This window comes from Pituophis catenifer, unplaced genomic scaffold, assembly GCF_029215685.1.
Source record: "Pituophis catenifer annectens isolate HBS135680 unplaced genomic scaffold, rPitCat1.0.hap2 SCAF_16, whole genome shotgun sequence".
Lineage (NCBI taxonomy): Eukaryota > Metazoa > Chordata > Lepidosauria > Squamata > Colubridae > Pituophis > Pituophis catenifer.
Window position 1 is genome coordinate 377896 of NW_027256896.1, and position 13015 is coordinate 390910.

The 13015-nt window shown below is 40.6% G+C and overlaps 1 protein-coding gene across 1 annotated transcript in view; it reads left to right on the top strand.

Annotated features, from left to right (window-relative positions):
• Nucleotides 1-13015, top strand: part of MSLN (mesothelin) — a 53633-nt gene that overhangs the window by 11949 nt on the left and 28669 nt on the right. Inside the window, exon 4 of the mRNA XM_070955314.1 lies at nucleotides 6820-6880. Within this exon, the coding sequence (XP_070811415.1) occupies nucleotides 6820-6880 (61 nt within the window). The remainder of the gene's footprint in view (nucleotides 1-6819; nucleotides 6881-13015) is intronic.

The window sequence follows — 13015 nt, forward strand, 5'->3', positions numbered from 1 at the left end:
AAGTATCAGACTAAAAAATATCAAATAGCTTATGAATGATTTTTTTTTAAACTGTATAAGCGCTATATAAGTGATATTAGAAGGATTATGTTTAAGAAGTAGGATTTTATCTATGGGGGGGTTAAGATTTTTTTTTTTAGGGGGTGTTAGTTTAATGGTTGGTTAAGCAATTTAGTTTATTGTTAAAAGTTAATAGAAATACCTTGTGTTCTGCTCTGGGAAGTCGGGGAGGGGGAGGGGGGGTTGGGAGGGAGGGTTGTGGGGAAACTGTGTTTCTTTCACCAATAAAACTTTTTCAATAAAAAAAAAAAAGAATGCTACAATGGGCATAAATGATGACCAGTCATAAGTGCGAAGACTGGTCAAAAGTGCGAGGACCTGTCAGAAATCACTTTTTTCAGCCCTCTGGGTAGTCCTTTTGTGCACATGGACTACTCAGAGGGCTGAAAAAAATATTTTTGACTGGTCCTCACACTTTTGACCAGATCTCGAATTTATGACTATCCTCACATTTTACGTTTTTTGCCCTATCTTATCACCATGGTGAAAAGAAGCAGTTGTGAAATGAGTGGCATGGTTGTTAAGAATGCTGCACGGGCATAAATGTGAGGATGGTCATAAGTGTGAGGACCAGTCAAAAGTGCGAGAACCTGTCAGAAATGACTTTTTTCAGCCCTCTGAGTAGTCCCTATACACATAGCCATAGCCACCCGGTCACATGACCAGCTAGCCACGCCCACCCAGTCACATGACCTCCAAGCCATGCCCAGAAAATAAGCCATGCCCACAGAACCGGTAGTAAAAATATTTAGAACCCATGGCAGGTGGTTGGACTAGATGACCTACAAGGTCCCTTCCAATTGTGTCTTTTGTTCAGACTGGCTCAGACAAAGAGCTCTCACCACATTTCAGCCAACAGAATACTAAAGCAGAATTGCTTTAACTAAAATTTGCTGTCCCCACAGCTGATTCCTCCAAAATCATCTGTTCCGACTTGATACCAGGTGGTTGTGTCCTAATTTAGGGTTTGCAGGGCAATGCTGAGCAAATCCCCTGCATAAACTTTCTGGCTTGGTGGTCTTCACTACCTGCTAGCAAACCATCACTCCTGTGATGGGCAGATGAGGTTGATAGTCCTATAGGCTTTGCCATTTGCCCAAACCCAAACCCATTGTTTTGACAACAAATTCAGCAGTAATCTGCAGGAATAGGATAGAGTTTAGTTTACCCACTATCTGCTCATTAAAGTTTCATTGGCTTGTTTGTTGATTAAATATATATGCTGCCCATCTCATTATCAAACAATTCTAGGCAGCCTAAACCAGTGGTGGGTTTCAACGTTTTTAGTACTGGTTCTGTGGGTGTGGCCTAGTGGGCGTAGTATGGCTTGGTGGGCATGGCAGGGGAAAGATACTGCAAAATCCCCATTTCCTCCTGATCAGCTGGGACTTGGGAGGCAGAGAATAGATGGGGGCGGAGCCAATCAGAATTTTTACTACCGGGTCTCTGAACTACTCAAAATTTCTACTACCAGTTCTCCAGAACTGGTCAAAACCTGGTGAAATCCACCTCTGGCCTAAAAACTTGGATCCACATTGCCTAAATTGCCTAAATAGCTGGGTCCATGGACTTGGGGAGGTGATGGCTAGAACAGGAAAGTTCAGTTGGAAACTGCCAGCTTTCTAGTTTCCCAAAGCCAGTGTCTGTGGAATGGGAGTGCCCAAGGACCAGAGGAGAAAGCCCAGGAGTGAGCAAGAGGTGCCAGGCTCATCCCACTTTCATATGGTCAATTGTTCACGTAGCATCAGTGTAAGGACCAGCTTCTCCCCCCCCCCCGATCTTCCAAGAAAGTATGAACTCTTGAGAACTTTGTATTTCAAAAGGAACCTTTTATTGAAAGGGATGAAAGCAAGTCAAAATGCAAAGCAGGCTGGGGTCCCACAGGGCATGCAGTTCAGGATAAAGGAAATTAGGAGGGGTCCCCACTGTCTGATGTGGATTCCAACCAATCTGCCACTGTGAAGATGAATCATACCAGCTTCTCTGAGAAACAGTTAAGAAGAGCTTCTCAGGGTCATCTTGCAATCCACTCGGCATTCCTGGCACCAGGCAATGGTTAAAAATCAGGTTAATGTTTATACAAAGAGGACCAGGCAGGAAATAGGATACTTAGGATACATAGGAAAGAGAACTAAATGTAACAAATCCAAATCCCCCCTTCTTCTACGAAGAATGGCAGATACACGGATCTGACAATCAGACTATTGGTTGCTGGGGAAAATGCCTCTAACTTTGGAGAGCTAAGCATGACTATCCTAGCTATGGGTCAGGGATGAATTGAAGACAACACCAGAAACACCTGGCAGAAAATAAATTGCCAGGTGCAAGCATGGGAAGGTCTTACATATATATTTCTCAAGTCTGGGGAAGTCTGTTAAGAACACACTGAAAGTGATTTATGAGCCATTGCTGAGTCATTCAAAGTGCTAGAAACACTTCTGTCACAAACAGTGTGACATATGCCAGCATATACCACAGTGGATTAATGCCATAATTTAAAAGGCAGGGATGGGTGATTCCATTTTATCAATGTCATCTCAGAACAATACCTTAGAAGCCTGCCTTGTTTTCATAGAATGAGCAAGTTTTGAAATGTTCTAAAGATCAAACTTTCTGCATTCCACACAGGGGCAGAAGCGGAGTCAAAAAGTTAAGATGAGGGATGGGACTCTGCAATCAGAGCCCTACCCACTTTTTGTGACTGTGGTGTGCTTCCAAAGGTATAATATTTCATTGTATTTCATTTTCCCTCAGACCTCCTAATGTTTTTCTATAGCAGATACCTTACAGTTGGACTTTTCAAGGCGATAATCCCAATTTACATAAAATGAACTGTCTCCACTAATGCTTTTGATCTATAAATTAGCTTTTTCACAATAACACATATTTCTATCATACTAGGACTTCAAGGAAAGCTTTTTCATATATATCCTATATCATTTGATCTGTTGTTATTTAATATATAGCAGTGATGGCAAATCTTTTCAGCACTGAGTGCCCAGACCGGAACACATGTGCACGTGCACATGCCAGAGCACCAGAAACCCGAAGACCAGCTGGCCGGTGCCCATGCGTGAGCCAGTCAGCTGGTCTTTGGGTTTCTGGCATGCGTATGCATGCTAGCCAGCTGGTCCTCACGCACGCCAGAGCACCAAAACCCGAAGACCAGCTGGCTGGTGTGCGAATGCCTGTTTTTTTGCTGTTTCTCGGGCCTTTTTCAGGCTACTTTTCGGGCTGTTTTCAGGTCATTTTTTGGGCTGTTTTGGCTCGAAAAACAGGCCAAAATGACCAAAAAACAGCCTGAAAGTGCCCAAAAAATGCCCAAAAAACATGCCCAAAAAGCCCCCCAAAATGGCCTGAAAACAGCCTAAAAATGTCCCAAAACAGGCCCGAAAAATGGCCTGTTTTTGGGGCATTTGGGGGCAATTTTCAGGCCATTTTCTGATGCTCCAGCACCTGCGAAGACCAGCTGACTGGTGCACATGTGTGCAGCAGAAACCAGAAGAGCAGCTGGAGACAGTGCACATGCCCACTGAGTGCCATAGGTTCACCATCATGGATATATAGTAACAAATAATGTTTTAAGAATGATGAATGTGTCAACTGTCCGACTAGTGAACCCAAAATAAGGAAACACTCTTGGGAGCCTTGAATTCCTGAAAGTAAAACTTTATTAGATACACCATATTGGTGTACCAAAGAAACAAAAACAGCTCTGGTTTTCCCGCGCCAATGCTTGCCTAGTTAAACAATAGCTTCCTCTTCTCCCCATCCCTGGGTGATCACAGGGAACAACAGTCCATCTCTTTCTCCAACACAAGGTGAATACCTTGATGGTTGCTAAGCTCTCACAATCTCTGCATACATTCTCAGCATTCTATTTCCCCCTTCCTTCCCCCCAGTTCATTGGCAAGTTGAAAAGCATTATGGTTTAAAAGAAGCAAAGTGATTCAATCTTGACAGAATGATGAAATGAAGCCCTTTTTTTGGTACTTTTGCAGAGTCCGCAATGTCAGGGTAAATGTCTAACAGTCTCACAATCATAGGTCCAGAGCCCTGCAAGGGTTAACTGATCACACATCCCATCATCCCTATAACCACACCTTACCTTCTGGCTCCTCCCCCTGTGTATAAGAGCTTCCACCACGTGGAGATCCAGCAGTTCCAGATGTGTACCTGTATAGGAAAGACCAAAGGTCAGTAAGTGTTAACCTCATAAGACCTGGGGGCAAACCAGGCATGAAATAAAAGATATTTGGAAAACCATATTTACTTGTCCTGTGAGTTACTGGGCTAGATCCATTCTTTAACATGCAAGTGGTCCAGAGACTCCAACTTAACACTCCCCAAATCTCTTCTTAGAACATGGTGGCTCATATTCTTCACGGCACAATCACCTTATTCTGAAAAAGCATCTGGGAGAAACTGAGCTGTATCCCCAGGATGACTCCTTAAAGGAAGTTTATTATGGCTGAGTTGATATAGTGTGTTAAGACAAGCTTTGCTTTCATCATAGTTTGTTAAATAACCCACAGTAGCTTGCAAATCACAATAGCTAAAGATACTTTGCTATAGGCACAGCCTGGGCTTTGCCACTTGTTCTCTCCTCTGCCTTTCCCTTGGTTTCCTGGGGTACAGGGTGACTCAGGACACAGGTCTAAAACATCCCGTCCAATTGTCAAATCGTTTGACATTTCATAAGCACTGGGCGTGGCTGCCTTTTCAAGTGAAATTAGAGGCAGAGATCACATCCTGATTTCATTTGTGAAAGCGGAATGCCCAGATTTTATTTCTGTCAGCCAAACGTGTGAAGAGGCAGCAGAGGTATGTCTCATGCTTGAAAGATTTGTTTTTTGCTTTTTTTCTCTGTGTTCTGGGAATGGAAGGGGTGCCTTTTGCTTGAGAGAACTTTTGACTTCATTGTTTGGGACTAAGCAAGTCTCAGCTCTTAGTTCAGTTTTTATTTTAATCTGGGAATTAGAGGGTTTAAATAACAGGCACTCCTAATATTAATTAAAATTTGGATGGATTTGCATAAGAATCATGATTTCTTTAAGAAAAGCAAACGACACACAACATTTCTAAAACTACTGCTTTGCAAGTTGTGGTTATCTGTAATTTTATTTTTGGTCAATTTATCAGTTGCACAACAGTTCTAACTAATTTCCTGTCGTTTATTTATGAATAATGAGTACATATTAATTTGAAGTTTTCAGAAGAATTCCTAAAAGGAGAACAGAAAATTGTCCACATCAGTTACAAGGAAATACAGTACATGCAGGTTTATTGGCAAAGTCAATTGGCAAAGTAGCAAAGTTCCATTCCCCTTAAACAGCTGGGCTGGGCTGCGTTCCTCAGATTATTCAAGGTGCTAGAAGTAAATCAAACAAAGGTTCTCTCGATTATGGGCAGATTGATTTTCTCTCATCCAACAAATAAAGTTCTGAAAAATTTGTAGCTTCTTGCTAGAAAACTTTTCCAAAATCTGGATGATCTAGCAAGAAATTCCTACCAAGAGCAATGTACCAACCTGCTTCAGCATGTTTTTAATTTCTAGAATTTATGTAGCCAAATCATGGTAAATGTCAGTGTTGCACATAAATACAGGGTCTTTTAGTATATCTGTGACACACTTCCTCTATTTGGCACTGGAGATATGAGTGAGATATTCTGGTTTAGAGACAGAGATGCTAAAGTTTGAATAGATAATTGCTTGAATGTGATTTGATGTCTCAAAATTTGTCCTGGATGTCAGGTCTTTCACAGTAACTAGTAGTTACAGCTATGGATTTGTAGAAGTGCTGTTTCATGTAAAACAGATGTAATTAAATAAAATACACATTTATTAAATTTGAATGTTGCTTGGCTCCTAAGAACTCTGGATGGCTCATAAATAAAGTAAATGCAATAACAAATGTAAATAACAAATCAAAGACGGCAAAGGTGATAAGAACTGGATAGAAATGAAAAAAGAAAAAACCCACCCAAGCCAAGGGGCTTTAGTTACCCTCACCCAAAGGCTTCCACAAAGAGCCAGATCTTCTTCAAGTCCCTTCAAAATACCAGCAGGTTGGATGCCATCCAGATCTCGGGTGGAACCTCATTCCAGAGGACAGGGATTGCTATCAGTTTCCAGTGGGTTTTTTTTTCAGCTTTATTTGAGTCCAAACATTTGCACCAAAGCACTGACATTTGAGATTATTTGTTCACCTGTACATTTTGACCTTTAAATTTCTTATCTGCAAAATAAATATTTTTAATTTTTCAGTTTATAGATGGAAAGATAAATTGGGAGAAAACAGAAGCATAGTCAAACATTCATCTGAATAAGAAGAGATAAGCACAAGCCAAGAAAAATGTTTTCCTGATGAGTCATTTAGACCTTCTCCTATCTTCAGGGCAGACTGATAGTTAATTTGTTAAATTTTCCTTACATAGACATTGTCAAAACACGCAGGTCTGTATGGAAGACATAAAGTTCATTGATTATAGGAGAAGGCATGACAGAGTCTGGGGTGAGGTCAAAAGTGGGATCAGTCTAGAATCCCTATGTAGCCACAAACTTACTAAGTCTAGCCCACTGTGAATTTTGATGTCCCTTATCTAACTTCTAGGAGGCACAATTTAATGATCAATCTGCTCCAAAGAGCATCAGCAGCATCTTGCCAAATTTAAACCAAGCAGGGAAATTAAAAGACAATTATTACTGATGATAAATTATTCCTTTGTTTACTTTTCTGCATATATTTACCTACGAAGAAGGATCTGTTTGAAATAATGCCAGAATCACCCAGGATGCTTTGCTGCCTTTTTATGGCTGGTGAGTATAATTATGCATGACTGCTATAAAATCGTCATTAAATGCTTCCATAGCTGTTCTGTGAAATTCTAATCGATTCTATTTTCTGATTTAACATCTTCTCCTCTGAGATATGTGCATGCTAATGTTGAATAATGTTAGGTTCAGCTTGCAGCGTACTCCTAACTTGTTGGTCAGGCAATATCTGTTTCTTTAAGAAACAACTGAGCCACGTAATCAGGGTTTGCTGAACCCTGTAATTAGGCTACAGTGCATAAATAAGCAGCACAGAGAAGCGTTCCTTCTTCCTGGTTCTTCCTGCTTCTTCCGGATTGATACCTGATTGTATCCTGTTGCTTACTACGTCTGTTATATGGTACTGTATACCAAGAGTTACTAAAGTCTGTTTGCTTTGGTAAGGGAAGATACTTACTGGACTGATATTACTGTTTATGACCTTGGACTGTTTTACTTACACCGAGACTGTTTGTTATCTATAAAGTATTATTCTCACACGAGCTGGACGTTTATCTCCTTCCCTGTGTGTTTCTGCTCTGCTCGTTGCACAAGCAACAAATACTTTTTACACACACCCTAACATTGGTTATGGGCCCAGAACGTTCCAGGGCTCTTTAATTTGTTTTTGTGGAAGTGAGAAGTGCAGGCAGTGGGTGTAGTAGTCAAGATGATGGCTTTTGAGCAAGGTACAAGTTATTCTACTATAACCCGGTTGGATGGAACAAACTATGTTACCTGGTCCACAAAATGCTGTCTACTTTTGCGAAAAGAAGGACTGTGGGACATGGTTAATAATCCACCGGACATAACTGCATTGAATGCTGATGACGAAGAAGATGCCAAAAAGATAGCGAAGTTTCACAGGGACAACGAGCGTGCTTTATGCATCATTGTCCTGACACTGGGAGACCAGCAACTTGTCCATTTCCGGGGCGAAGAGTCTGCTGCGAGGTGTTGGTCAAAGCTAAAGAAGCTCTACGTTCGTGACTCTGTGGGCGTCCATATCTACTTGACACGGATATTATTTCGCTTACATCTTCAGAAAGGAGGAGACATGATGGCTCACCTGGACTCCATGACAGGGCTTTTCCAGGAGCTACATGAGAAAGACCTTGTGTTTACTGAACTGCAGCAAGTTTATATTATTCTTTCAACGTTGGATGACAGTTATGACTCTTTTGTTTCATCATTAGAAGTATTGTCTAGAGATGAACTAACATTGGCCAGTATAACTGGTAGGTTACTGGATGAGGCCAAACGTAGGCAAGAACGAGACCAGTTAAGGATGCAACAGCAACCAAAAGTGGAAGCTGTATATGAGAATGTCAATATTGTTAAACGCTGTTATGCATGTGGGGCTAAGGGGCACATTGCAAAATATTGTAAAAATAAGAAAGTGTCTGCTAGAAACTCTGCTAAACCCAGGAAAGGGTGTAATTTAGCAACCAGTTCATCTAATAATATAAAAGATGATTGGTGGGTGATTGATAGCGGTGCCTCTCAATCCATAACAAAAAACAGAAAACTGTTTCTAAATATGAAGAAAAGTACTAAAAAGGTCAAATTAGCTAATGGCTGGAATGTGACTGTAGCTGGGGAGGGACTTGTTCAATGTTCTATTAGTAAGCACCCTTTACCCATGCTTTATATCCCTAGTTTGAAATATAACCTTTTATCTGTAAAGTCATTACTACATTCTGGGTTTACAGTAACTTTTAAAAACAACAAATGTTTGCTGGAATGTGAAGGCACTGTAGTTACTGCAGAATTAGAAAACGACTTATTTGTTATTAGGGATAAGTCATTACTGTTAATTCAGTCAAAAGCTAAATTTGGAAATGTAAAGCCTCATGATGAATGCGTACATTTATTACATAGAAGGCTTGGTCATCTGAATTTCAGGTTGTTGAATTTGACTGTTAAGCAGTCTAAAGGCATAAAATTAAGGGCTTGCAGCAAATACCTGAACTGTAATACTTGTAACCAGCATAAAAGCAAAGTTACACCTGCAAACCGCTGCAATGGGTTTAAAACAACTAAACCTTTGGAGGTAGTCTTTTTAGACTTAATAGGGCCAAAGAAACCCAGTTTAGGGGGAGCATGCTATATTTTGAGTATAGTTGATCACTTTACCAGATATGGTTTTTGCTACCTTATGAAGTCCAAAAGTGATACGTTCCAATGTATCACAAATTGGCTTCGTTTTGTAGAAAGGAAGCAGAGGTTTAAGGTGAAATGCATTGTTACTGACAATGGAACTGAGTTTACTAACCATCAGTTGGCTAAGTTTTTGAAGGATGCTGGGATACAGCATAAACGTTCTGCCCCTTTTCGGCCGGAACATAATGCATATATTGAACGAAGAGGCCAGACCCTACAAGCTATGACTAGGACTATGCTGGCTGATGCTTGTTTACCTGATAAATTATGGGGAGAAGCAATATTATGTGCCAATCATATTTTAAATAATGTGGTGCACTCCTCTACAGGAAAAATACCTTTTACTTTATGGCATGGGAGGAAGCCTGATTTAAGTTATATTCATACTTTTGGTGCACCAGCCTGGGTGCATATACCAGTTAGTCAGAGAAGGAAGGACCAACAGAGAGCAAAGAAAATGATTTTTGTTGGTTATGAGGCTAACCATAGGTCCTATAGGTTCTGGGAAAAAGGAACAACAAAAGTTTTGTGTAGCGCTAGTGCTAAATTCCTAGAACATGAAGGCTGGGACAGGTTAGAAAAAGCAGACTATGGTTTTACAGATGTGGATGTTAGGATAGACCATATTCCTGATGATAGTTCATCTGAGATGGATGATAAACCATCTATTAAGGTTGAAGAACAGGAACAGGAATCAGGGTTAGGGGAGGATGAACCCAATATACCTGATGTTAGTCCTGTTATGCCTAGACGATCTTCCAGGGACCGGCATCCACCAGATCGCTATAAAGCCACAGTGGTTTGCCAAGTAGATATCGAACCATCCAGTTATCATGATATAAAATTATATCCAGAAAAGGAGCAAAAAGCCTGGCAAGAGGCAATGGATAGAGAAATTGATTCTTTGAAGAGGCTTGGTGTCTATGAAGTTGTAAGAATACCACCAAATGAGAAACTTATAGGCTGTAGGTGGGTCTATAAGGTAAAGAAAAGTGTAGATGGGGTAGTAACCCATAAAGCTCGGCTTGTTGCACAAGGGTTCTCACAGACAGATAGAGACTATGATGAGGTTTTTGCTCCAAGTTTACGAGCGAGCACTTTGAGAACGATGCTTGTTTGGACAGCTAGAAATAAATGCTCTATTACTCATTTAGATGTTGAGACAGCTTACTTGAACGCTCCGTTAAGGCATACAATATATATGAAGAAACCTCCTGGTTATGATACACAGGATAGAACTGAGTGTTGGAGGCTACAAAAAAGCCTATATGGTTTAAGGCAATCAGGTTACGAGTGGAACCAATGTATAGTGCAGGAATTACATAACATTGGGTTCTATGAGGGCGTAGCAGATAAATGTCTGTTTAAAAAAGAACAGGATGGATGTGTTTCATTCTTGTTACTCTTTACAGACGACATTGCCATAATTACCAGAACTGACGCTGAGGCCAGAGAGATTATCGGTCAGTTGCAAACAAAATTTAAACTTAGAAATCTAGGACATATACGGCATTATCTAGGGCTGGATATCCTGAAAACATCTAGAGGATTTAAAATATCACAATCTAATAAGATCTGCAAATTGTTGAAAAAATATGGGATGGGATTATGTAAACCTGCCAAGACTCCTATGGCACAGGAATTCCAGCAGGATAGTTTGCAGAGTCCACAGTTCAGTAAAGAACTGTATCAATCATTAATAGGTAGTTTGTCGTATTTGAGCAACTGGACACGGCCTGATATAGCTTTTAGTGTTAATCAACTAGCACAATATAGTTCAGAGCCTACTGATAGGCATTGGCAGGCTGCTAAACGTGTTCTTAGGTATCTTAAAAGAACATTGCATTTTGCTATGTATTTAGAACCAAATGCCAATATGATATTAAAGGCATATGCTGATGCCAGTTTTGCCAGAAAATCTACGTCTGGAATAGCAATCATGTTGGATAACTGCCTGATTGGATGGAAATCAATTCGCCAGAAACACATCAGTTTGTCTACCATGGAAGCGGAGTTTTCTTGTCTATCACTTACATGTACTGAACTGATTTATTATAAACAGTTGATGGAAGATATTGGATTCAAAATGGATTATCCTATTACGGTTTATGAGGATAACCAGGCAGCCATTAAAATGGCAACGAATCTTGCTGTAAAGACAAGGACTAAATACACTGATATACGTTATCTGAATGTTCGGCAATGTGTTAAGGATAACATGATTACATTGGAATATTGCGCATCAGAGGACAATATTGCCGACAACTTTACTAAAGCGCAAGGTGCCATTAAACACACCAATTGTTGTGAAAGAGTTGGATTAAGAATCTGAAATGTAACTGATACCACTGTACAATGTATGATTTGGATGTGCATTTTTGTTTCTGTACCTATTGTGTATTGTCCTGCCCAATGGGGAGAATGTTAGGTTCAGCTTGCAGCGTACTCCTAACTTGTTGGTCAGGCAATATCTGTTTCTTTAAGAAACAACTGAGCCACGTAATCAGGGTTTGCTGAACCCTGTAATTAGGCTACAGTGCATAAATAAGCAGCACAGAGAAGCGTTCCTTCTTCCTGGTTCTTCCTGCTTCTTCCGGATTGATACCTGATTGTATCCTGTTGCTTACTACGTCTGTTATATGGTACTGTATACCAAGAGTTACTAAAGTCTGTTTGCTTTGGTAAGGGAAGATACTTACTGGACTGATATTACTGTTTATGACCTTGGACTGTTTTACTTACACCGAGACTGTTTGTTATCTATAAAGTATTATTCTCACACGAGCTGGACGTTTATCTCCTTCCCTGTGTGTTTCTGCTCTGCTCGTTGCACAAGCAACAAATACTTTTTACACACACCCTAACATGCATTCTAGAAACAGGGGTTTCTAGCTTTTTCCCCATCACACCTCCCTTTAACACCTTGCCTAAAAACACAAAACGAACACAAATGAACAATAAAAATGCAATGAAACTAGGGAAAGTGAATTTATTGTAAAACTGTACAGCTAAATGATTCTTCACACCTCTCCGGATTTTGTCTGCAGCACCCCAAGGAGATCCTTGCTATTTGGGAAACATACTCTAGAGCAGCGATTCTCAACCTGGGGGTCGCGACCCCTTTGGGGGTCGAATGGCCATTTCACAGGGGTCACCAAAGCCCTCTCTCACCCCCCCCACGCCTTCACTCACCCTCACCCTCTGCTCTGTTGGATCGCCGGCTGTTCGCTTACCCCGCCCACTCCCAATCTATTGCTGCCTCCTGAGTCCCAGCTGATGGCTAGAGGAAAAAAAACTGTTTAAATTCTTGCCACGGGGCTTCAAAGGGCTGCCCTCACCTATAGCCAGTGTTTAGTCTGTGTTTGTTAAATTGCTGGCTTGCCCCGCCCCTCCGCACCACTATTTATTGCCGATAAATAGTGGTGGGCGAGGGGCGGGCAAGCCAGCAATTTAACAAATGGTTCGGTGTTTTTTTGTAATTTTATTGGCCCGCGGAGCTTCAGCATAGGCTAATTAGCCCTTGATTAGACCGGCTCCCGACTCTCAGCTGATTTGCTCTCAGCAGTTTTGCAGAGGGCTCTGCTGCTTGTTGGAGCAATTTTTTTCCCCTAGCTATGCTGAAAAACAAAACTGAAAGTAAAGCAGGCTGTTGGCTTTGCTGTTGCTGCAATGTTGGAAAATTAGGCAGGCAGATTTCTTTTCTTTTTCCTCACCAAAAAAGGTAGGTGCAAACAATGGGAAATTTAAGGAAAAAGAGGAGAGTTCAAGATTTTAAAACACAAAAGAAAAAAAGCTCTATTTAACTAGGGAATTGTAATAATTGAGATACCATTAATTGTATATTGTGTTGAAAGCAGAAATGGTTAAGTTGTGGTTTGGAGGAATATATGGGGGAAATTATTTGGTTTATTATTATTGGTAAATATAATTAATGGATTTGTAAGAAATTGGATTGCATGGAAATAATTGGAATATTCA